The sequence below is a fragment of the Brienomyrus brachyistius genome, chromosome 22, assembly GCF_023856365.1.
Source record: "Brienomyrus brachyistius isolate T26 chromosome 22, BBRACH_0.4, whole genome shotgun sequence".
NCBI classification, from domain to species: Eukaryota; Metazoa; Chordata; class Actinopteri; order Osteoglossiformes; family Mormyridae; genus Brienomyrus; species Brienomyrus brachyistius.
The window spans coordinates 5,894,104-5,916,819 of NC_064554.1; the positions used below are offsets into that span (position 1 = coordinate 5,894,104).

Consider the following 22,716-nt stretch of genomic DNA (forward strand, 5'->3'; position numbering starts at 1 on the left):
AAGGCTAAAATGTTAATTTGCAATGCACTTTGGGGAAACATAACATACCAATATGAAATCTGAGTATCACATGTTTTACTGCTTACTCTCCAGACACACATGTGCAGAAATTCCCTTCATCACATCACAAAAGCAGCTCAAGAAATGTTACATGCATTCAACCTTCTTGTGGCAGACGCAGACACCGAGGGCCACAGCAGCTAGGCACACAGACACAGGAAGCTGTATCCATACATTTACTTTCACATTGTTCAGTACAGTCATTTTCTATAATGGGTATCTGACCAATTTTACACAGAGAGTGGGCCGCAGGGCATAGAAACACTGAAGATGCAGGTGAGCGCACGCACACACATACACACACACACACAATATGGACTTTTATCTAACATGAGAATGTTCCACATCTTCCACGAGATGTGACTTACAGTCAAATATACATCATGATAATGACTTCATATTAGCTCCAGCACAGGTTTAATATAACAATGACACACAAACCACACACAGCGTTGACAGCATTGCTCAGCTCTGCTCCGCATGAACCCAGTGACCGTCAATGATGGCTCCAGTCTATCAGGTTTAAAATTCCAGTGGAAAGCAGCAGCTGGGCGTTTCCTCCAAGGCCACCTCTTCACGTCATACAGCAGCCTGCTGGCACTGGAAAACCGAGCTCAACCCTGTCAAGGGAGTTTTGGGGGATTCCCCTGTAAACTGCCATTAAAGGGAACTGGAATGTTCATTTTAAACATCACCATAGGAACACATAGATACGCAGTGAACAGGGAGAGTACGCATCTCTAAACGTAACACTAACTGCAGGTCTGGATGTTTGACGAATGCGGCTGGCAGTAGTGCTGGTAAGAGGATGGGGTATAGAAAGCCACCAGTCATTTCACGTCGATGAGAAACACACTCACACACACACACACAAAGCCTGAAGCTAAAAGATCAGGGAAAACATGATCGAGGATGCAGCTTAGCTTAAACCAGTCAAAGGGGGGATGTGTGGCAACACAGGCAGGAGACAAAGACCATTAAGGGCTTCTTGTCATTGCAACCCAGCTGGCAGTACAAGCACAGAGTCATGGAAAGTAAACAAAAAGCAAGAAAGAATAAAACAAAACCCCAGATTCAGAAACAGTGATGGGCTGTCACGCACCCACAGAGCATAACAGCAATAAAAACGACAACAGCCACGATAAGAGCCACCAGATAAGAGCGGATGGAGACGGAGCGAGGCCTGTCCCGCTCAGCCCGCGGCTTCCCTCATGTGTGCAGGGCCCAGTTTGACAGAGTGCTGGAGCCCCAGAGACGCTGCTCTAGAACTGCTCGGCCAGCAGATGGCAGACGTGCATTGACACCGTGTCCTTGCTGCTGCGCAGAGTCAATCGGAACATCTGCAGGGGGGGGAGAGGAGGAGGAGAATGTGGTGCGGTGGGCAGGAGGCGGAGGGCCATGCACAGGAAGTGAATTAAAATGCAGAGAGCAAGACAGGACACTGACGCTACGGCTTATAGGCTACAGGCAGGCTTGGTGGACAGGTACCTGGGCTTGGGCATTAGGTTCCAAGCGCAGGAGACAGCCAATCTGCTGGGCCTTTGTCTGGATCACCCCAGCACACACAAAGTTCTCCGGGTTTGGGTCCACGTCCTCCAGTAGGGCAGGTCCCAGGCCCAACAGCTGAAGTGCATAGAGCAGTCAGGTGAGTGAGATCATTAGAAGAAAGGCACTCATTCACAGTAAGGAGGACGAGGACGGGGTTTGGTAAAGGCACAGTGCATGTGAAAGAGCCCGAATGTCACCGAGATGAAAAGTAGGAGGAGGGGGAGGACAAGACATCGGGCCTTCTGTAGACAGTCATCCCCCCCCCCCCCCAAAAAAAAAAAAAGAATAAGATTACAGGCAAACATCACGACACCCTGAGATTCACCTTCGTTTTGATGACCTCAGTGTCCATGCTGTGGTTGGCCTTAAAGATCTTCTGTGCTTCCTGTTGAGGGCTGAAGAAAGAGTAAGCGGAACCTCAGGCACTCGGACACACAGGCACGCACACTGACACTCGCGCATTAATGCTGCGACACATGCGTGTGTGCAAGCAGCTACTTACAGACTCAGCTGCTTCCAGCGCTGAAAGAAGTCCTGTGAACTCATCTCAGTGGGCTGGAAGAACTTGTTTATGGTCACCGGAAGCTTTAGCGTGAGGTTCTGCTGGCCCCCCCCATACCTGCGGGGAAAGGGGTGTGGTCAGCCATAGTCACGTGACCCCCCCCCTCCCCCCCCCCCTCCCTAGGCTGATTCGGGGGGGTGGGGAGAGCATGGAGCATGCAGGCCGGTAAAGAGCCGCACCTGAACTTGATGTTGAGCAGAGGTGCATCGCTGAAGTCGGACAGACACTCGATATTGAGAACCTGCTGCACCTGCGCGCCTCCATCCACTAGGGGCTCCACTGGCTTTGTCTGCACATTCAGCTGTGGGCCAGTTAGTCAAGGATGCACAACCGCAGAATGCACTATGGGGCCTCCATCAGCATGTTACTCCTGACGTTAACAGCCATTACAGCTATACCTTACACACCACGAATATGTGGATGGAGGGGGCTCTAACCACACATCTCTAAAAGGTTCTTAACTGTAACCGGACAGGATATGAGTCTGTAGGTCGCCGGGGCAGGTGATGGCAGTGGTGAAGCTGGAAAACTGCACAGATGTCTTGTTCCCAAAGAAGAGGTACATCCTCCCTGAGGAGAGGAGCACAGCGGGATGCTTCCGGGGCCAGAATCCCTGTATGGTGGTGTCAATATGGGGGGAGAGGCGGGAGTGTCCCCAACTCACCCAGGTTCTGCCGGTACTCTGACTTAGTGCCAATCTGGAGCAGCTGGTTCTCAAATAAAACCCCATTGTTCTTGCACACAAACCTAGGAGTCAGACAGTTAATAGGAAGCGCTGGGAAGGTGGCCGAGATTCGTACTGCATGATGCCTAACAGGCATCAGGTGGCGGCCTGCGCCGTGTGTCACGCAGCGGCACCAACGCAGTGCTGCCTTGCAGGAAGTGCAGAGCAGGGCTCCAGCAGCAGGACAGCCTGGCATGCGTGTTCTACACTGCACATTTCCAACGAACCTCCTTAAAAGCTTAACAAGAGTTTAGGGGGGACATGGAGGACGCTTGCGCCTCCAGTCAATAAACTGGCAGTGTGCTCAGCTCAGTCAACATCTTTACATTTAAAAAGATCGGATAGATTTGTCAGATGCTCACTAAAGTGTATACATATACTACGCGAGAGATTTAGAGGTGGAAGGCCTGTTCAGGGCCAGAGTGAAGAGAGGAGAGCAGAGGAAAGGACAATAGGGAAGCAGGAACAGAGAGAAGAGAAGCGGAGAGGAAAAAAGGAAAGAGCCCTTACTTGTAAAGAAGATCATCTGACTCTGGAAGAGGCAGGGCTGGGTCCTCGAAGCTGGGGGGGGAGAGAGAGGGTAGCGTTTAGAGTGGGTGGGAAATCAGACAACGACAAGCATACTGAAAGAACAAAAAACACAATGCTAATCTACGAACCCAAGAAAAGAACAAGAGCTTATACAATGGCTGTACAAAAAAAAATATGTTTAAAAGAATGTAGGCCAATTCTTCTCCCTTTAATCATGTGACAGTCTCTGGCCCCTTACTCAGATTCACCGGGAGCTTCCACCAATAAGGAGTCAGAGCTCTCGGGAGGCAGGTCCAGATCTCTGACAATGTCCAATCACAATCAAGGACAAGAGAGACAGACAAATCCAGCACAGAGACAAAAAGAAAGAGGAAGGGGAGGGAAAAGGGAAGGAGAGACACGAAGTCAGACAGCATATAAAAATGACAAAGAAAAGAGAGACAGACAGGAGATACTGACAGGGGCCATTAGCTCACTGATGGTACCAAGATTTACTGGTAGAAATGCAGATAGACTATTGGTGGCAAAACAAAAAACTCAGAGTAAATCTTGACAACATGACTATCGGTCACTGATAGAGGGCTTACCTGAGGAAGCCATCCTCACTGACAGCAGGAGCAGATGCAGGTCCAGCCTCAGGAAACACGTCCACCAGCAGGCTGCCAACTCCAGGGGCGACGGGAGCCGCAGAACGGAGCCCCAGCAGGTCCGCCGAGGGGGACATGGTGGCCTGAGGGAACGCGAGAGTCAGCCGTCAGCAGACAACCCGCCAGACACAGTCGCAGTTCAGGTTAGTGCGGCCAGTCCAGAGGCTCTGTTCACTGATCAGTGAACAGCACATCCACGGCTCATTTCAGGGCGTCGCACGATAGGAAAAAAAAAACACATCTTAATACATGCAGTCTCAGGTTCAAAGCATGGCAAGGAGGCAGGCAGCAGGACAGATGGTGGTCTCATATCACACAGCAGACAGCGGCTCTTTCTGAAAACCCACTGCCTCTGTCGCTTACGCTGTTGGAGGTGGCTGCGGCGTCGGCTGCCCTGTCCCCGCTCCCATTCAGAGTGCCTCCTTCCCCCTTGGATTCCTCCAGATCGGACACCGACACTGCTCCGGGACCCTTCTTCTTCTTCAGTTTGGCCAGGATGGATGACTCCCGCTCGGGAAATGGGGGCATCTCCTCTAGCACTGTGGCCTATAGGCGTGGGGTGGGGTGGGTCAGAGTTGCTTCATGCCGCTCATCACACGCGGCCGTTGACTAAAACGCACAAGGCCTCACCAGGACATCGGTGCTGGCGATGGAGGAGAGCTTGAGGTACTCAACGGCGCGCTGCTGCAGCTCCACGTCCGAGTTGCGGATCTGGCTGTCAGAGCGCAGCACCTCCTGGATGGTGGGCTTGGTCTCCGGAAACAGGTTGATAAACTTGATGTAGGCAGAGAGCAGCAGGGCGCGGCTGGGCACCGAGCACAGATGGAACTTCGAGTGCAGCAAGTTGAACTGGACTAGCGGACTGCGGGGTGGAGTAGGGAGTTGGGGGTGAGTGACAGCCTGCAGGGGGCAGCGATGAGCTCGCAGGGATTGAAAGTATACCACAAGTACCTGGAACGGGGGTCCCCGGCTATCAGGTTGCCAAACTCCCCCAGGATGTACCCCCCCACCTTCACCATGTTCTCGTGACATGCTGGTGCCTGAAGAGCCTGGCAGGGTACAAGAGCGACAGACGCACCAGACAATTAGGGACATGGTGTCACTGCGAGTCGAGGATGCATTTCCCCAGGGAGATCTCCTCTCCTCCCCCCCCCCCCCCCAGCGTACCTCGAAGACCGTCTTGGCGGCGTAGCCCTGCACGTCGTCGCGGTTGATGACGATCTGGATGACTCTGTACCACACCTCCTCACTGACGTAGTCCCCGGCAATGCGGATCAGGTTCAGGATGGTATCCACGTACCAGGAGTAGTCCACGGCATACTTCTCCGCCAGTATGGCCACCTTGAGCACCTGCGGAGGGCAGATGGTCAGTCAGCGGTGGGGGGGGTGGGTGAGTCGTTGGTTTTGGGCAGAGTGCAAACGAAGATGCACCATCTCCTCCCGGATTGAGTAGTCTGCCGTCTCCAGGTAGCTCAGCATCTCCGCCACAATTTGTTTGGCGTTGCTGCGGTCGCACATGGCATAGAGCAGGTCTGCGGCTCTCTGCCGCACGCTGACGTCCCTCTCCGTCTGCGAGACCAGGAAGGGAGTCCAGCCGCATTAGGGTACATCTGCCGCTGACAGGACACAGCATCACTGGTGGGGCAATTGGGGGGAGGACGCACCTTCAAGGCGTTGATGACGGTCTCGATGTGCGTCTTCACGGCCTCGTGGGAGAACTCAGAGCTGGCCAGAGTGCACATGCTCTCCAGGGCCAGATAGCGCAGGTTGGTCTCCCGGTGCTGCAGAAACTGGCCCAGCTGGTTACACGCCCGCACCAGCAGATTGGGCTCACTAGGGGGCAGTATAAGGAGGATTTACTGTGAGTGAGGCAAGGCGGGGGGCTGGCCCTCCATGCGGCACGCCCTGCTAGAGCCCTCACCTGTCGTAATGTATGATCAGGCTGATGGCCTCAAACAGGATAGCATTCTTGGCATTCGAGTGCTGCACCTTCTTAGACTTGGGCGGCTCCTGGGCCTTATTCAGGATGGTCTCCAGGCACTCAACCAGACGGCCTTTCACTGCGCCATCCTCTGGCGGAGGATAGCACTGCAACAGCCGGAGCAGTTTACAGGACAGCCAGGGAGCCGGGACGAAGTAGTAGGTGTAGTCCTGGAGGTCCGTGGAGGCTGAGGAAACGATCTGCAAAAAGGGCATGAAAGAGATGGCTCATGTGTACCAGCTCAGCTCGTCGTCCCAGACAGCAGCTCGTAAAACTGAAGAGAACGAGGGGCGCAAGCTCACCCTGCTGAGGCGGGACACCGCCAGCGGCACGCAGCTCTTAAACTCATCTGGGTTCTTCTGGCTCAGGCAGGTAATGAGGGATATTGCTGCTGTAACCACTCCCTGGGAGTCAGGGGGCATGTCGAAAATGTCACCCATCAAGCCTATTAGACAAAGCCAGAGCAGAGTCCTAGTGGCACAGCAGCGGGCAGCGTGATCTCACCATGTGCTGGTCGTTGAGTAGGTGTACCACCCGAGATGTCCACTCGCCCATCAGCACCACATCCGGGGACGCCTTGTGTAGGCGGAGCAGGCAGAGTGCAGCAGACTGCTTCACGCTGTCCATGGTGTCCCTGTAAACCATCGACAGCACCCACTCGTCAAGGAGACTCCGCCGTATCCATCCGGAACCGACCCCTCAAGCGAGCAACACCCCTGTGACTCACCCAGCCACCAGGATGCGGGGTATCTCCCCAGCGAAGGCCTCTGCCATCTCCCTGCTGCCCACGTTGGCGATGCAGTGAAGTGCCAGGCACATGAAAGTGGGGTTCCTGCTGGCCAGGTCATTCTTGATCGCGTTGTTGATGAGACGGATGAGCTCACTATTACTGTTCACCAGCACAGAGATAAAGAGGTAGCCCTAGGAGAAAAGGAGAGAGCAGAGGTTATTCCAGTGGCAGCACGTCATCGTCACCAGGACACTGGCCCGTTCGCTGGCACTCACGATCTGCTTCTCTGTGTACTTGTTGGAGCTGAGCAGGTTGACAGCCTCCATGTGGCCAAAGTCGATGTCGTGGCCCAGTAGGAAGATGAAGAGCAGCTTGCATACATACTTCTTCTTGCTGTAGCCATCCAGCGCCTTGTCCCCTTTGAACTTGGAGCGAATGTTGGCCAGCTCCTTGTTAATGCGCTTTATCTCCGCCTCTTTGCTCTTACCTGGAGGGGAAGCACAGAATTTGCAAAAGGCCATAAGGCACCACCGTGAAGCTTAAACAACTGGAGCAAAGCAGCGGAAGCAGAAAATACAGTCCACATTTTTGCTCCCACCCAACTACCAACAACAAAAATCAGTCCATATTTTTGCTCCCTACAGAGAGCTGAGCAAGAGCAAAAACAGGGACTGTCAGGGGGTCCCAGAGGACTGTTCTGGGAAACACTACATTAAAGAGGGAAGATTATAGGAGAGGCAGGTCACAGTGGGAGTAAGGAAAAAGGGGATCAGACAGGAGCAGTTAGGAAGATGGGCATGAGGTGCAGGCAAGGGAGTGAGGAGAGGTGGAGTGACAGAGAAGAAAGGGGCCTCACAGAGGGGTGTGGCTGTGGGTAGGGGGGTCAAATGAGAGGCCTGCAGATTGAGATTAGAGTGTCAAGCAAAAGCGAGACAAAAAGCAGCACAAGAGCAAGACCAGCCAGGGAAAGAAAGACATTGAAAGAATAAAAGGTAAGGAAACTATATATAGCAACTAATAAGACTACAGCCTCTTCAAAATGGTCCCTATTTCAAGGAGACTGAGTCATTCCTGCAGATACTGTGGGAAAATGAGTCTGATCTTTAAAGAGCTCACTTGAAAAGCTGTGCCATAAGCCCAGAGACATACATCAGCTATGCCAGCATGTGTGTGGCTAAGCCCTCCACCAGCAATCAGGAGAGAGCCAAAGGAAGCCATGAAACTCTGTATCTTACAAATAAAATCAAGCATGAAAATAGGTACCTTCATGTTCATCCATCCATCCATCCATCCATCCTACATCAACTGCCTGAGCACTCAGCCTGCCCCAGGTGCCCTGTTCTCCTCAAATAAGCTGTATAATGACCAAAGGTGACTAGCATACCCTTGTAAACTACTGTCACCAATCTCTTGTTGCAAGCTAGCTGTGTTTCTGGAGGCTGGAAATCCCATATTCAGAAAAGGGGGAAACCAGATCCCAAAAATTACATCCAAACCAGAAACACGAACCAACACGTAGAAGCTAAAGCAAGTCAGTAATCATGATTAAAGGCTTAAGATGCCAGTTACTCTAGCGGCCTATCTTAAGTAGTGTACAGTGCCAGCACCCGGGAATAATCAGGACACATTTACGGAAGCGATATTGGTGTCATGTGCATTTCCACATAAAGAATATAAACTGGCCAACTATATACATAAGGCTCCCATTCCTCGGACTGATGTGTCCGCCCTTATTTCGGTAATCGCAGCCCTGTCCGGATAATGGACAAAAGCAGCAGCGATCAGTAAGATTCAGGCTTTAGCCTCGGCCAGCGGGAGCATCCAGCTCGGTTAACGGGAGCCTTTCCCAAATCAGGGCCCCGGGGTGAGCAGAGTCTGCCGCCCACCACACGGCGGGACACTCACAGTTCCTGATGTCCGAAATGAACACGGCTAATCCACGCATCCCGTCCCCCTTCGACACCGCCGGCATCTTCTCGTCCGCTGAATATGCGCTCCAGAAGCAGCCGGTGAGGTTACTCGATGACCAGGCTCACCCAACGTTAACGGCGACGCTTTAACCAGCCGTAACTCTTGAAGCGGCGGTGGGTCGGAGGTTCTCTGTTATTCATTCAGAGCCTCCCTCAGCTCTGTCACCGTGCGCCGATGCTCACAGACCGTCCAGACGCTCCGACTGCCCCCCCCTCCCTTTAGGGTACTATGTGTCGGAAAGCGTCGGTAAAGCGGTAGCCCTGCGACCGGGATAAGGCGTACAGCGACTAGCCAGCTCTACCGCTAGCCTGCGGCTCTCTTGGGTCACAGATAGCTAGGCTAGCGGTTTTAAATGCTGGAATGCATCAGCCGCTTCTTCGTAAGACTCTTGGAGAGGGCGGCCGCAAGGACGCTCTGCAGGTTAGCTACCTCTTTTCACTGCGGGCGTTTAACGGCCCACCGGCTGGCAATTATACTACACCCGACTGAGCTCGTGACTAGAACGTGAGCCAGGACGCCGCTTCCCGTCAGATTCGAGCTGTGGAAAGCTGGGCTCCGCCCCGCCTCCTTTTGCCTGCCGCAAGCTTATTGGTGAACGGGATCGGTTCCCGTCGCACTTTCCCGCTATTCTTCAACGGTATTTGTTTATCTTGACATCGCTCAACTTCTATATAGGTTTCTATTGGATCCCGAGAGTTTAGGAAAATTATAGTATTTTGAGCAATATGTAACGTTGACATATCTACACAACCTTCTCTGATGACTAAGAACGAGAACCATTTCACTGAATTTTGTTTACACACAAGCTATTCATTTTGTTTGTAGGTTACTCAGCACCAAATTATGCACGATGGTTTTAGATAAACAAAACCCCCTTACATTAAAACAACCATGGTTTCTGCTTTTTAAAAACACTTATGAAACGCATTGTATTTTATATTTACATACAGACATACAGGAATTATACGGGATGCACAGTTAAGAGAATAATTAGATAAAAATATAAACAGAGTATACACGGAATGTTGCAATAATATATAATGTATATTTGAAATGGTCGGTTCAAATAAAAGCAACAGGGAATTTAATTAACTATTGCAAGCAGTACAAACGACAATATGGCTCAAATTGGTAATATGATGCAAAATGTTAGCACATACAGCCCTGTAATATATAGGGTGGAGTAAAAGATAGGACTAGTGGGTTAGAAATTAGAGATAGTGGGCTTGTGTCGTCCCAGCTGGCGGTGTTGGAGGTGTTGCATGACTGATGGTCGTGGGTACAAAGGAACGTTTCAAGCGGTCGCTTTTACATCTTGGGGAGATAAGGCTACGGCTGAACATGCGTTTCCTCTATTGAGTTCCACGTTGAGAGTATGCACATAATTTTTCATAAATGCTGGTTGTTTAATAACTAAATAATAACAATAATGCGCTGATATTTCTCGCAAGATCCCCAATGTATGGACCCTAAAGTGGCTAATAATTATATCCACGATCCCTAGCAGAGGCGGGCGGCTCGAGGGGGGCGGGTGCCGCTGCCAATCAAGTGGGCACCACCAGGAGGCGCTCGCAGCAGCACTGCGCGAGGCCGCTCTGGAGGAGGAGGAGACGCGCAGAACTGAAATGGCGGAGACAGCAGACAGAATGGAGGTGAGAGAAGCGGAGACCCACGGTCACCTCTGCAAGGGTCCAGCGGCCTCACGAAACACATTTCAGAACCGGGATGTCTTTTAGATTGAGAATCAAACCAGGGTTTTCCCGTAAAATGTTAACTGCTTTCGCTGGTAGGATGGGCGCTGGAATTGACGAAGACAGCATCAGTAGTCTGCTAGTTTGGCGTTGTGCGTTAACCGGTTTACCAGCGGTTTCTTATTTAATTCGGTGACTGGTAAAAATGTATTAGTATGTGGCCCTGCTTCGTGCCCCCGACGCGTTAGCCATTAGCTCTCCCGGTCGGAGCTCATTTGACGCCGTGTTACCAGTGTATATACCAGCCTGAACTCTCCGCTCCAGGCTCATTAACAGGCTATTAAAGACGCCTTTTTAATGAGCCCGGGTGCATGTCGCTATGTCGGGACTATTTGCGAGCATGCTAACAATAAATGCGGCCACTCTGCCCTCCCTTTACTGGTTACCTGCCCAGAAGGCTACATTTGTGGGGAAATGAGAGCCGCTAACCGGCTTAAAGTCTGTGGCTGGTGATCGTGTGATGCCGGTGCGTCCGCACCAGATACCACCAGGTCTACATGTGGGACCCAGTTTCCCCGTGGTAGCTGCTGGTTTTAAGACTAGATATAAAACATCTCTTGGGCCACAGGGCGTTATTAGTTGTACAGTTTTGCGATTTAGACGTTTTTTTTTTTAAGGAATTGTATGGTGTGACTAGATTCCTCAGGAGCCGGGGTTAACTGGCGTTAGTGAAGCGGGTCTTCACTGTCTGCATCTTCCTTTACAAGGTTTCTTCCCAGGGTGAGACCTCTACAAAGACTCCAGCCGAGGACATGACCTCAAAGGATTATTACTTCGACTCCTATGCCCACTTTGGCATCCATGAGGTACTGACCACACTGATAAAACATGTGTGACAGTCTACTCCATGTGTGCTATGTCTGCATGTAAGCTTTTGTGCCATCCTGCTCTGTTCAGGGGCATCTCTTTGAGTGTTGCCATTTTTCTCAGGATTGTCGCTTTCATACCCTGCAAATGTAGGCAAAGGTGCTTTGCTATGCAGTGCTGACACTTGCCGTCTCCCTGTCGACTCCAGGAGATGCTGAAAGATGAAGTCCGCACCCTCACCTACCGCAACTCTATGTTCCACAACAAGCACCTGTTCAAAGATAAAGTGGTTCTGGATGTGGGCAGTGGGACGGCTATCCTCTGCATGTTTGCGGCTAAGGCTGGAGCCAAGAAGGTTATTGGGGTGAGTCCTCCCTCGCTGACCTCAGTCAGCTCCCGTTGTTTAGCTACGCTTGCTAATATGCCTTTAGCGCTGGGATCTGGATTTAATTGAATCCTCCGCACCTCCCCCCAATAGATTGAGTGCAGCAGTATATCTGATTATGCTGTGAAGATTGTCAAGGCCAACAAACTGGATCACAGTAAGTATTTGGGGTTTGTCTGATTTCAGCCCCAAGAATGAAGGGGTTCCCTGAAGCTGGAAAAATGTTTTACATAATTGAGAGACCTGGTTTTGTCCAGCTGAAAGTTGAGGCTGAACAAACTGACCCCTGATAGTTCTGATACACGGTACTTCTCAGGGTTTTAAAGGTCTTCCTCTGAGTGGCTGGAAGCACTCATACCGCAGCAGATCTCAGGACTTCTGATCCACAGACATCACATCACTGTGCTGTTCTATGTCTGTTCTGAAAAATCACTTTGGACCCCGTCAGTGATTTGACCCTGTATGCTCTGTCTAGTTGTGACCATCATCAAGGGGAAGGTGGAGGAGGTGGAGTTACCTGTGGAAAAGGTGGACATTATCATCTCTGAGTGGATGGGTTACTGCCTTTTCTACGAGTCCATGTTGAACACTGTCATCTATGCTCGGGACAAGTGGCTGGTGAGTGACCTCTCTGCTTCAGCTCTCAGGATGAGTTTCGATTCGGCCCTTTCCTGCACCGTTGGCTGTTTGCTGCATGGCCTGATCTTCAAATGGCCAACTGATTTCACTCTCAAGTAATGGTGTAACGGTTCTGAAGCCATGACCTAAACTGCGATACAAATGCTCCCGATCTCCAGAACCACGATATGTTGAGCTCTCATAACTTTACTTGTGTCACAACTCATTTTTCATTTCACAATTAACACTACTGTCACACATGAAAATCACTAATGTTCTACGCTGTTGGTGATTGATTACAACCACCCCCAGAACTGAACCATTAAGTGCTTAACTCCTGTTTCTCCCTCAGAAACCAGATGGACTTATATTTCCTGATCGAGCCACTTTATATATTACAGCTATTGAGGACAGGCAGTACAAGGACTACAAGATCCACTGTGAGTGTTTGGTAGCCCGGCTTACGTCTGTTTCAGCTTATGCCTAGTTCACGCTACGTGATTTTAGCTGGAGATGCACCGATCCAATATTCAGATCGGTATCGCACCGATATGTGACCGATACCTGTCTGATAACTACTTATTTCATTTTCAGCACTCTATAAAAAGTGAGCTCCTACTTCTTTTTAAATAGATTTTTTTTCTCTCAATTATTCGCACAGCAGCTCTTTCCCATTTTAGATACGTATTATAAAATGTGACACGTTTTTTTTCATATTAGCTTTATATTTATCGGAATAACAACACAAACGGAATGACAAGCCATTTCAGCACGTTTTACTTTTCATTTCAAATAAAACGCAGGGTTGTCAACCTTGGCCAGCTGGCCAAATTTTCAGTTCGAGATGTCTGCGCACAAATTAAGCAGTTCTTATCTTGTAAATAGTCTTGTTTTGTATTTCACTGTGAAAATATACTTTTGACGTAATTTTAGGTTTATAATGGAATAATATCGATTTGCCGTAAGACTTCCTGCGTGAGTCTGAAAGCGTGAGTGTCATGCCAGATGCTTGAGATTTGGCAACCCTGAAAACGTACTATTTTGTTTCACCTGAGTTGATTTATATAATAAATAACATTATTGAAGCACAAACTTTAACGAACATGAAATCACCATTATGTCTATTTATCCAACATGTTATATAATACATAATGTGTTTGAAAACTTTCAGCTTTATGATTTCAGGACAGATCAGCCACTCTCTTAGGAACGTTGCGGGTGTTAGCTTTGCTGCTGCTATTAACACTAATGGCACATTAGCGCAGACAAAGGGCTGCGTACGCAGAACTGCATCTTGCTTGGCGGTCGAAGGCGTTTGGTGTTCATCGGTGGTTCTAGTGCTAAACCACTACTGAAGAGACTACTAAGCTGCCCTGGTTAAAATAGAAGTGGCCTGTCAGGTTTTCAATCATAACTTTTTGTTTTGGCTATCGGTCCGGGTCAGTACGGGACAGCTTCTCAGTCCAGACCCGGACCACGGACTGCCCGTTAGTGACCTCTGTTCTAGGGTGTGACACCCCTCCCCCCCCCCTTTTTGCTGATCAGTTGTGTAGTGTGTTAATCATAATGAGTTCAAGACTCCCGATTACATGATGACAAGTCGTGTTGTGTGAAGAGTACCATTTGTTGTTGTATGAGCTAAACACTATGCTGCCAGTTTGCTCAGTAGTGGATGCCTCTGTGCCTTAGGGTGGGAGAACGTGTACGGCTTCGACATGTCCTGCATTAAGGAGGTGGCCATCAAGGAGCCCCTGGTCGACGTGGTGGACCCCAAGCAGCTGGTCAGCACCGCGTGCCTCATCAAAGTGAGTGGCAGCCACATGTTTGTGGTCCTGTCGTCTACCGTGGTTGACAGCATTTTTCAGTGCTGCACCTCTTGTTGACGTGTAGCTGTTTGAGTGAGTTTGGATGATGAGTGAATGGAAAAGGAAATACAGCATGTCTCTGCTGTAACTCTCTTCCCAGGAGGTGGACATCTACACAGTGAAGGCGGAGGATCTGTCGTTCACGTCCCCATTCTGCCTGCAAGTCAAGAGAAATGACTACATCCATGCATTGGTCACATACTTCAATATCGAATTCACACGCTGTCACAAGCGGACCGGCTTTTCCACTAGTGAGTCCCGTTTTCTCAAGTGCCCGAGCAAGTGCACATTCACTCGTGTTCCACCTTTTTAGATGGTATGTTGGCTTTGCCTTTCTGCCTCTAATCCTTTTGAGTCTGGCTATAGGAACCAATAGTCTCATCTTCCCCAGGTCCTGAGTCTCCGTACACACACTGGAAGCAGACTGTGTTTTACCTGGATGACTATCTGACAGTCAAGACAGGAGAGGAAATATTTGGCACGATTAACATGAAGCCAAATGTCAAGAACAATGTAAGTCGCCCCCTCACACCAGTCCCTCCAGCCCTGGGGATCTGACACACAGACACACATATGCAGTTCAATTGTGAATTTCAGTTAGTTCATTAAAGCACTGTGCTGGAATGGACGCCCCACACTGGCTTTGGGGGGACACTGTGCTTCAGGTCGTCCCAATACTTGTCACTTTGCACTAGGGTGGGGATCAGGGAAGGAAGTAAGGTGAGTGTTTCGACAGCCTTCAACCCTGCTGACCCCCACATCTCCTTTGCAGCGTGACCTGGACTTCACCGTGGACATTGACTTCAAGGGCCAGCTGTGTGAGGTCTCCAAGACATCGGAGTACCGGATGCGCTAGGCGGGGTGCTACAGGGGTCATCGCTGTACCATGTGGCCCACAAGCGCTCCCGTGTGCCATTTTAAGGACACACTGTGCGTGCGTGTGTGCATTCACTTTGTTTGTTACATTTTATTTCGGTTGACAAATTTTAAAGTTTAAGTTTGTGGCTGTGGATTAACTAGCCTGCGGATGCTGCTGGAGTAGTCGGCGTGTGACATTCTGAAACTTTTCAGGCTGCCCTATCCCTTCCGTCACATGACCCTGAAGCCCACAGGCTAGTATGTGTGCACACAGCAGCCATCCTATAGTATGTACAAACTGACACGCGTCGGCACACACCAGCCCTCCGAGTCTCAACTGTAGTATTTCTATAAGCTTCTTATTTCGGTTTAGATACCATTGTAATGTGTTGAGAGCCTGTTGTCATGGCAAAAGCCCAGAATCCCCCGTTTTAAAAGGCTGCAGTCTTTTCACAGCAGATCGTCCCTAGTTCCTGTGGATGTACCTGTCCTCTGTGCTCTTATGAATTCCTTTACGGTTTAAATAAGGAGGGTTTCCTTTACATATTTGGTGGTAGGCTGACTGACTTGGTTCCTGTCCTGTAGGGAATGTCTTTCATCAGCTAGCTGCTCAGTCAGGATCATGGTTCGCTGTGACATTTTCCTGCCGTCAGGGCTGAGCTCTTCTGTTAAGTGGCGATGCTTATTACAGTTTTTCTGGTGGTCCAGCAGAGGGAGCTGTAATTAAGCTTTTTTTTTTCTTTTGCATGTCAATATGAAAGTTATCTGCTGCAGATTCCTGTGAATTGCGTGAAACAGTTAAACTGCAGTGCTTATCAGAATTTGCAGCGAATCTTCCAGCATTGAAATGCACACCTGCAGAGCGGTTGCTCAGAGTTTCGATGTGCGTAATCAAGGCTGTAAAGGCCTGTGTTGTACGTCACGCAGTCAGGAAAAGGAACCCAGGTAGCTGGCTTGGGCTACAGCAGATGTCAGGAGTGCATTAGCAGGTGTTTGAGGATTGTGTTGTGGAGGATTGTTCTGACTGGACCCCTCCCATGGATGCTTTTTTTTCCACAATAAAATAAAAATAACATGCTTTGCCTGGACTTAAGTTTGGTATGTGTGCACTTGAATCTGTACGGTCTTGTGGTGCATGGATGCAAGACATTGGTCTGGAAGATTACTGGTCCAGATTGGGAAGGCAGCTTTGCCTTTTGCATGGTGTTACACTGTCATACACTGTTACATTTTACCCAATTCAGTTTTACGCCAATTAATTATGCAGGATTACCTTTATTCTGTGTTTCTTCTAGTGTTATGGAAAACATGCCTGGACTCAGTTACGAATTAAGATCTTTAAGCATTTAAAGTTCTACACTACAAAATGATTATCAACACAAAATGTTGACGCAAAGCAAGATAAATTTAAATTTCATTTTAACTAAACCTGTTACAGTACTTGTTATAATTGATATCTTGTGTTGGTTTTTCTTTTATAAATAAGAATTAGCCAAAATGTTTGGGGTGAAGTTAAAACTGAGCGCAAATTGAAGGTTAATCCATCACGAGTAGCAATCACAGACCTCTGGACACTTTTGCGTCTTGCTGTCGGACTCTGCTGCCTGTTCATCTCCCCAATTGTGCAGGTGAGGCTTTGGGCCACATCCTGCCTCCTTCAGCATGTCTCTGGTCGTAGGTTTGCAGCTCTGCATCTGAGAACCTTGAGGAAGCTGTCAATTTTGTGGGAGTCCCTTCGGAAACAGGATAACAGGAAGTGGAAGTAGGTGAGCCGGGAGGTGTTATCTTCACCGAGGTTGCCTCCTTTGAACGGCAAGGGGGTGAAGGAGTTGGAGGAACCAATCTGGAGGGAAGATCAAACGGTATCATCACCAGCATTGCCCATGATGGACATGCTGCGAGGGGCACCATGACTGCCCTGCTTCACCAGCGATGTGCTCACCTTGTGCGTCAGGTGCTCCAGTCCAGCGCTCAGGCTGTGCGTGTTGTCCTGCAGCTCCTTGGTTTTGCTATAGATGGCGCTGTTGGATGGGTGAGCGAGAGTCGGGGCTTCTAGTGCCAAAAGCAGCAGAGGGTCATTCCAGGACAGGAGCAGCGAGCGAATGAGTGAGAGCAGCTCTGGTTCCTGGAGGGAAGATGTTAGTTACAAGATGCGCCACACTCCCACCCACTAGAACATGAACATGCAGAGGTTACAGCCGCAGAAGTAGAGGCTAATGGACCCACCGGCACTCTGAGCACTTGGTCCTTGTCGTTTGGGGTCTGGAGGGAAGAGGTGTGGCACATGGATGGATGGGGCATCATGATCCGCCCCATGGTGGGGAAGTGAGTGTCCTGACAGAAGGGGAGGGGTATCCTTCAGTGCTACAACCCAAATTATGTTATGGAGTATAAAAGCCGCAAATGTGTGCCAACAGGCGCAGTCCCTGCATCCCTGAGCCAGACGAGCAGAGCTGTGCAGTGACACGCAGCCGCTGTCAAAGGAGCATCACCGCTACGTGACAGGCAGCTAAATAATGCAGCGCTCATGAAGAATGCAGGCAGTCGGGCGGCCCGGCCGGGAGCCTCACCAGGTCGCTGGTCAGGGACGTGCTGAGCGCGTGCAGTTTGTCCGAGAGTTGGGAGGCCCGGTCCAGCAGGTCGCTGAGGCCGACGGCGTGGCAGCGCAGCGAGGAGCACAGCAGCAGCGTGACTGTGGGAAAGGGAGAGAGTGCGGCAGGGCCTGGAGGTGAGGGTGACGAGGGAGAGGGTGACAGGACCAGGGGCAGCTGCACCGAGGCTAGCATGGTGCACTCACCTGTCAGGTGGAGCCTTCCTACTCGGGACGGTCGGATCATCTCTCTCTCACGCTTGTCCGTCCTGATCTTCATCCTGCTCTCACCCCGTCACCTATCGCCGTTATATAGCAGCCCTGCCTTTCCTCTTCATTTATTCATGGGCTCGTCTTTGTGTCCCCGCACGCGCCGGCTCTGCAATCTGCTAATGAGAAACATTGTGGTCAGTCTGTCCAAATGAGCTCTCAGATGTGTCAGTGATGACCTCAAATATCAGAATTCACCCACAGAGGCAGAGCTCTGAAGCCAAAACCACTTTACTTATTTATTTATTTTTTTTTACAAATCTCAGTATTTCTAGTTCATTTCTTTTACTTTCTTGTTTTGGGGAGAAAAAAAAATGTTCCCCGCAAAAACATTTTCTTTTTCAGTCCAGTGTCACTGGTTACGGCTTCGACCGGGGGGCACATAGAGCCACACCCAGAATTCAAGACCTCATCCCTAGAGGTGTGAAGCTGGCTCGCTGCCCACTGAGCGCTGTTTGTGTCTTAGTCAAAAAACTGAAAACTAAAGAACATGATATTTTGGGAAATGCGGACAAAATACTTCATCTATCCGAAGTGGAGTTTTTCCTATTTAGCGGCTTAAAAGTCAGTTCATCACCCGGAAGTTTTAAACATTATGCATTGAAGACGAAATCCACTGCTATTCCCGGGGGCATTAGCGAAACGTGATTGTGTGACACTTAATGATAATTTAATTAAGGGAGTTTTGTTTTTAATGAATTTTACCTGAACATAATAAGGAGATGATTTGTTATTTTGTCCCCTTCATGATCACCTGTCGGTCACTGGTATACCGAGTACAGCGGCGGCTCGGTTCCGTAGCTGGGTCCAGTGTGTCCCAGGACGTGTAACCTATGTGCCCGGGACACACCGGGGAAAACTACACCTCCCATGTTTAGGTTGCTGTGGGAGAGCTGTTCTGAGCTGTAGTTCTGTACGGGGTCCGTAATTCGGGTATATAAAGACCCCCGTACCGGCCCGCGGCCAGTAAGGAGGCGTCCCGATAAGTAAGTTGTGTGCGCCGCCCCCACCCCTCATCTGCGGCATGTGTGTCTGATATGCATGCAGGAAAAACGCTCATTTACTGGGAAAGGAAGTTTGATATAGCGGTCACTCCGTTGACTGCTTAGATGGAAATGTAAAATAGGATTAATGGGGTTTAAACGCTCACAAGTCTGTGTTAATTAATCGCGTTGAATTGTGCGGTGTGTTACCGATGGAGTTAAATGTTGTTCTTAACATGTAATATATAGTCCTCAATCGTAAACTATACATTTTTATTTTTGAGGGTTAAATGCATAACGTTCATTTCCGAGTATGTAAACTACATGTTAATGTCATTTGGAAAAGGTACTGAAATACAGGCTGCTTTTCGTGTAGACTGCGAATGCTTTTTATAGAATGGCGGTTTTGTCAGACTTTTCGTTGTCTGTCGCGGGCTACAAGTCACTGTACCATACCAATACTCTTGTTGGACTTGTAAATTATCGAAAAGATATTCCGTAATTTGCTTTTCGCAATTTCAAGACGGGTCTGACGTTAAAAACAAATATACATATTATTCCGTGTTACCTGAAGCTGTATCCCTACTATGCATAGCCTATTATAAAAAGTCTCCCTATTATAAAATAATAAAATAACCACACGAAGAAGTAATATTCTAAAACGACATTTTCGGGTCGTGAGATAGCAGCATCGATTTTTTTTTCATGGGTTAGCATTGAAATTCTCTGTATTCTTCCTTCGCAAACCTGTACTCATTAAGCGGCTGAAAGATGAATGGATGTATTACAGTACGTCCAGGTTGTTGTACCTACATAGCACACAGTTACATTTTAAATGCTGGCTTCGAAAAAAAAAAAAAAAAAAAAAAACTCTATTTTCGTTTATCAGCGAATGCGAAGTACAAAGTGACTTCATCCCGTTTGATTTTATCATGGTCAGAAGTCATTCAGCAAGGTCTGTATAGGACGGGAGAACAACGATGTCGTGCAGTGACCGAATACAACCAGTGGATGGCATTGTTCCGCAGCTGGCTCTTATTTCTCAAGACTAGGTGCTTTTTCTGGTTAGGTATCAGGCTTGAAGCCCGATACCCCCTGTGTGCATGTGTCGTGCTTGTACATGCCAGTGGTAACGTTGGAGCATAAGCTATAATGAACACACACTCCTCTAAGAGAAATTTCACTCCACGGTTGCCTAAATTCAGTCCCCCATTCTCTCAGTTCTCCCTGACACTGTGTGACCAGTTGCATTGCCTCTGCTCTGAGGACAGCCCCCCGCCCCTCACCCTGCTCTGACCCCCTATACTATCACTGGCTTACACACGTTCACAGGCACACAGAGAGCAGATCAGAGTGAAGATGCCCGACCCTGAGAGCGCAGGCAGCACCAACGCCCCAGTCCCTGCTGCGTGCCACACAATCAAGGCAGACCTGGACAAATGGTGAGTGCAGACCTTCATCTCTCACTGTGGCATGACTTTGGTATGAATTTCCCTGCTTTATAGCTGCAAACTCCATATGCACAGATGTAGCGCCTCATGGTGACTGCATGGAACACAGCACTGGCACAGACTAGCTTAGTGCCTTAGCAGGTTCTCATAGAGAGCTTGCCGCTGATGGATGGTCTCTGTAGGTCATGTGACCAACCATGAGACATACCTGCCGAAGGAGACATTTCAGAAATCTGCACGTTTGCTTTGTAAGGGCACAATGTGTTAACGTTAATGTTAACCATAAACATCAACTGTGCTGGACTGCCTGTGGGTAACTGATAAACAGTCATGTGACCTGACAGGTGGGCGGGGCATCAAGGCTGCTGTATATCGATAAGTGTTTGCAGGCAAGAAGCAGGACGACCGTTGGGTGGTGAATGGGTGGGGTGGGGTGGGGGGTGGGGTGGGGGGGTCAGTCCTCTTGGGCAGCACATGTAAACAAATAAGAGGGAAAATGCCCATTATCCAAGACTGACCTAGTGCGACTTCCTGAATAAAGCTGCATGCACTGCAGACACACTGCAGAAGGCCCAGCTCGGCACACAGGATGAGCTATTTATAGCACGTAAACAGCCATAAATACAGAAACTACAGGCATTCAGGAACGTGACTTTACTCAGATCGTGTTACGTGTCGCCCCCTCCTGGAGACTGCAGCCCTGACTCCACCCCCACAATCTTCCTCTGTATGGCTCTGAATTCATCTTATTCTGGGAAAGAATCTCCCATAGGCAGCTCGGGTCTGCTCTCCGAGGGGGTGCGAGGTGTCTTTTCGAGGGGCAGGAGGACTGATAATGAATTTATTTTAATTAAATCATTATTACACGAGATAAGACTAACACAAGCCACATTTTCAAATATGGCCTTACATTATAGTCTAATTTTATTGAATGTTCAAATGGCATCTCAGTACGGATGCTCCTGCACCTGCTACGCCCCCAGTACAATCACCCATGGATTCTCCTGCCCTTCGGCAAAGCCCCGAGTCTAAGCGGCTCTCTCCACTAGGGTGGGTGCCTTTTAACGGCACACTTTGCACAAGGGCTGCTTGTCCTCTGACTCCAGTCACGTCGTCATCGTCTCCGTGCACAAATGCTGGGTCACTTACTGCCGTGCTCACATGTGTTCATCCACCCAAAACACACACCAGACTGTCTGATACAGTGACTGGACACATGTGAAAGAGTTATTTCATTGCACTGTTGCACTAAAGTCTGTTTACTGTAACAGTTTGCTTGATGTTAGTTGGTAGGGCGCTGTGTTCAGATCTCAGGTGACTCCTGAGTGAGGCCCTTAACCCCAATGGCTCCAGGGACTCTGCTGAATGCATGAAATGTAGATGCTCTCTATGTTAGATGTGACTCAGGAAGCATTTCAACGCACTTCTTAGGTTTGGCTGAAAAGGCAGCTCGACCGTGCCTGTGTGGAACACACTCTAGGGGGCAGGCTATCCCCCTTAGCTGCCACCCCCCCACTGGTTGTTGGCTGTTGCTGCTCCTTTGGTCTGAGTTCATCCTCAGGTTACCCCCCCTTGCCCCTCCCCCCAGTGTAAAAGAGAAGGGCACTGAAGGCTGCAAGGATCTGCTGGAAGCCTTCCACAGCTGCATGAAGAGCACCAGCCAGGCACCCTGAGGGCGGGGGATGGCGCCGCCCGGCAGGAGACAACCGACCAGCTCTATGCAGGCAGTCAGTGTGCAGTTATTGTGTTTTGTGTGTGCTTGGGGGCCTGTCCACAGGAATGACATGCCCAGCTATCATGGTGGAGGTACAACCTGGACACCCTGGGGGGGGGGTGGTTACGTTCCCCACTGCATTTCTCAGGATTAGAGTTCAGCATCAGCCTGCATGTGACTGTCTCTGCTGTCCCCCTTCCAGACCCACTGCACTCAGTCTTCCACTATCCCAGCATTCCCTTCTCTGTTCCATGGGACTGAACCATTTTGAACCGTCAATGAGGGGGCACAGACAGCGTATGTTATCTGTAGATCACTGGGGTCCAGTTCAGCACAGGGATCTTTCATGAGGATGGTTCACCTGACCATGGATAAGTGGAATAAACCTTATACCAGAGCAATGGTTTCTGTTTGTGTTTTTTGTCATTTCACCAGTGAAGGCTTCGTGGCAAGTGCATCATATGCAGGAAAACACAAAGCCTTTCCCATGACAATATGTTCAAAGTGGTCGGTTTACATATACATGTAGGCACAGGCCTGGGCAGTGTGGTGCACTGTGCAATGTTTTTGGAAATTTGGTCTCATGTATCATGCAGGAATATGCGTGTGTTGAGTTCACCCTCCCCCAACAGTGCAAAGGTCAGACATCACCAGTTGCTAAAGACACAGC

At 49.5% G+C, this 22,716-nt stretch overlaps 3 protein-coding genes and 1 long non-coding RNA gene across 7 annotated transcripts; 2 read left to right on the plus strand and 2 right to left on the minus strand.

Moving 5' to 3' along the window:
- Nucleotides 1-58: 58 nt before the first annotated feature.
- On the minus strand, nucleotides 59-9,298 carry ap2a1 (adaptor related protein complex 2 subunit alpha 1). 2 transcript variants are annotated; one of them, XM_048990922.1, is made up of 22 exons: nucleotides 8,689-9,298; nucleotides 7,059-7,270; nucleotides 6,781-6,974; nucleotides 6,558-6,687; nucleotides 6,356-6,457; nucleotides 5,994-6,253; nucleotides 5,737-5,905; nucleotides 5,504-5,641; nucleotides 5,240-5,422; nucleotides 5,024-5,121; nucleotides 4,703-4,934; nucleotides 4,436-4,618; nucleotides 4,013-4,155; nucleotides 3,664-3,726; nucleotides 3,405-3,455; nucleotides 2,835-2,917; nucleotides 2,650-2,740; nucleotides 2,350-2,472; nucleotides 2,111-2,227; nucleotides 1,934-2,003; nucleotides 1,549-1,683; nucleotides 59-1,400 (listed from the first exon to the last, which is right to left on the minus strand). In XM_048990922.1, exons 1-22 carry the CDS (start codon nucleotides 8,753-8,755, stop codon nucleotides 1,323-1,325), a joined length of 2,922 nt encoding a protein of 973 aa, XP_048846879.1. In that variant the 5' UTR covers nucleotides 8,756-9,298; the 3' UTR covers nucleotides 59-1,322. The 2 variants fall into 2 exon arrangements, with proteins under 2 accessions (XP_048846879.1, XP_048846880.1); XM_048990923.1 differs by lacking the exon at nucleotides 3,664-3,726.
- A 960-nt stretch (nucleotides 9,299-10,258) lies between these two features.
- On the plus strand, nucleotides 10,259-16,131 carry prmt1 (protein arginine methyltransferase 1). 2 transcript variants are annotated; one of them, XM_048990925.1, is made up of 10 exons: nucleotides 10,259-10,406; nucleotides 11,213-11,311; nucleotides 11,521-11,676; nucleotides 11,791-11,854; nucleotides 12,173-12,315; nucleotides 12,668-12,755; nucleotides 14,005-14,120; nucleotides 14,281-14,431; nucleotides 14,572-14,693; nucleotides 14,953-16,131. In XM_048990925.1, the coding sequence occupies exons 1-10, from the start codon at nucleotides 10,380-10,382 to the stop codon at nucleotides 15,034-15,036; spliced, it is 1,050 nt and encodes a 349-aa protein (XP_048846882.1). In that variant the 5' UTR covers nucleotides 10,259-10,379; the 3' UTR covers nucleotides 15,037-16,131. The 2 variants fall into 2 exon arrangements, with proteins under 2 accessions (XP_048846882.1, XP_048846883.1); XM_048990926.1 differs by having other exon boundaries at nucleotides 10,294-10,406; nucleotides 11,225-11,311.
- A 229-nt stretch (nucleotides 16,132-16,360) lies between these two features.
- Nucleotides 16,361-18,229, minus strand: prl (prolactin). Of its 2 annotated transcripts, XM_048990928.1 has the most exons (6): nucleotides 18,101-18,229; nucleotides 17,836-18,014; nucleotides 17,609-17,730; nucleotides 17,265-17,372; nucleotides 16,981-17,163; nucleotides 16,361-16,881 (listed from the first exon to the last, which is right to left on the minus strand). In XM_048990928.1, the coding sequence occupies exons 2-6, from the start codon at nucleotides 17,906-17,908 to the stop codon at nucleotides 16,696-16,698; spliced, it is 672 nt and encodes a 223-aa protein (XP_048846885.1). In that variant the 5' UTR covers nucleotides 17,909-18,014; nucleotides 18,101-18,229; the 3' UTR covers nucleotides 16,361-16,695. The 2 variants fall into 2 exon arrangements, with proteins under 2 accessions (XP_048846885.1, XP_048846884.1); XM_048990927.1 differs by having other exon boundaries at nucleotides 17,836-18,116.
- A 531-nt stretch (nucleotides 18,230-18,760) lies between these two features.
- On the plus strand, nucleotides 18,761-22,443 carry LOC125718341 (uncharacterized). Its single transcript, XR_007384817.1, has 3 exons — nucleotides 18,761-18,884; nucleotides 20,214-20,323; nucleotides 21,921-22,443. It is a non-coding gene; the product is annotated as an uncharacterized LOC125718341 (long non-coding RNA).
- The last annotated feature ends 273 nt before the right edge of the window (nucleotides 22,444-22,716 follow it).

Excerpts from the sequence above, each read along its gene's own strand:
- ap2a1 (XM_048990922.1), bottom strand. The coding sequence starts at position 8,755 with ATGCCGGCGGTGTCGAAGGGGGACGGGATGCGTGGATTAGCCGTGTTC. Across the intron at positions 2,473-2,649 it reads CCCGGCGACCTACAGACTCA|GCTGAATGTGCAGACAAAGC; the intron begins TATCCTGTCCGG and ends AACTGGCCCACA. Across the intron at positions 2,228-2,349 it reads CTGCTCAACATCAAGTTCAG|GTATGGGGGGGGCCAGCAGA; the intron begins GTGCGGCTCTTT and ends CTTTCCCCGCAG.
- prmt1 (XM_048990925.1), top strand. The coding sequence starts at position 10,380 with ATGGCGGAGACAGCAGACAGAATGGAG. Across the intron at positions 10,407-11,212 it reads AGACAGCAGACAGAATGGAG|GTTTCTTCCCAGGGTGAGAC; the intron begins GTGAGAGAAGCG and ends TTCCTTTACAAG. Across the intron at positions 11,312-11,520 it reads CCCACTTTGGCATCCATGAG|GAGATGCTGAAAGATGAAGT; the intron begins GTACTGACCACA and ends TGTCGACTCCAG.
- prl (XM_048990928.1), bottom strand. The coding sequence starts at position 17,908 with ATGAAGATCAGGACGGACAAGCGTGAGAGAGAGATGATCCGACCGTCC. Across the intron at positions 17,373-17,608 it reads CGTCCCTGACCAGCGACCTG|GACACTCACTTCCCCACCAT; the intron begins GTGAGGCTCCCG and ends CCCTTCTGTCAG. Across the intron at positions 17,164-17,264 it reads ACCAAGTGCTCAGAGTGCCG|GAACCAGAGCTGCTCTCACT; the intron begins GTGGGTCCATTA and ends TCTTCCCTCCAG.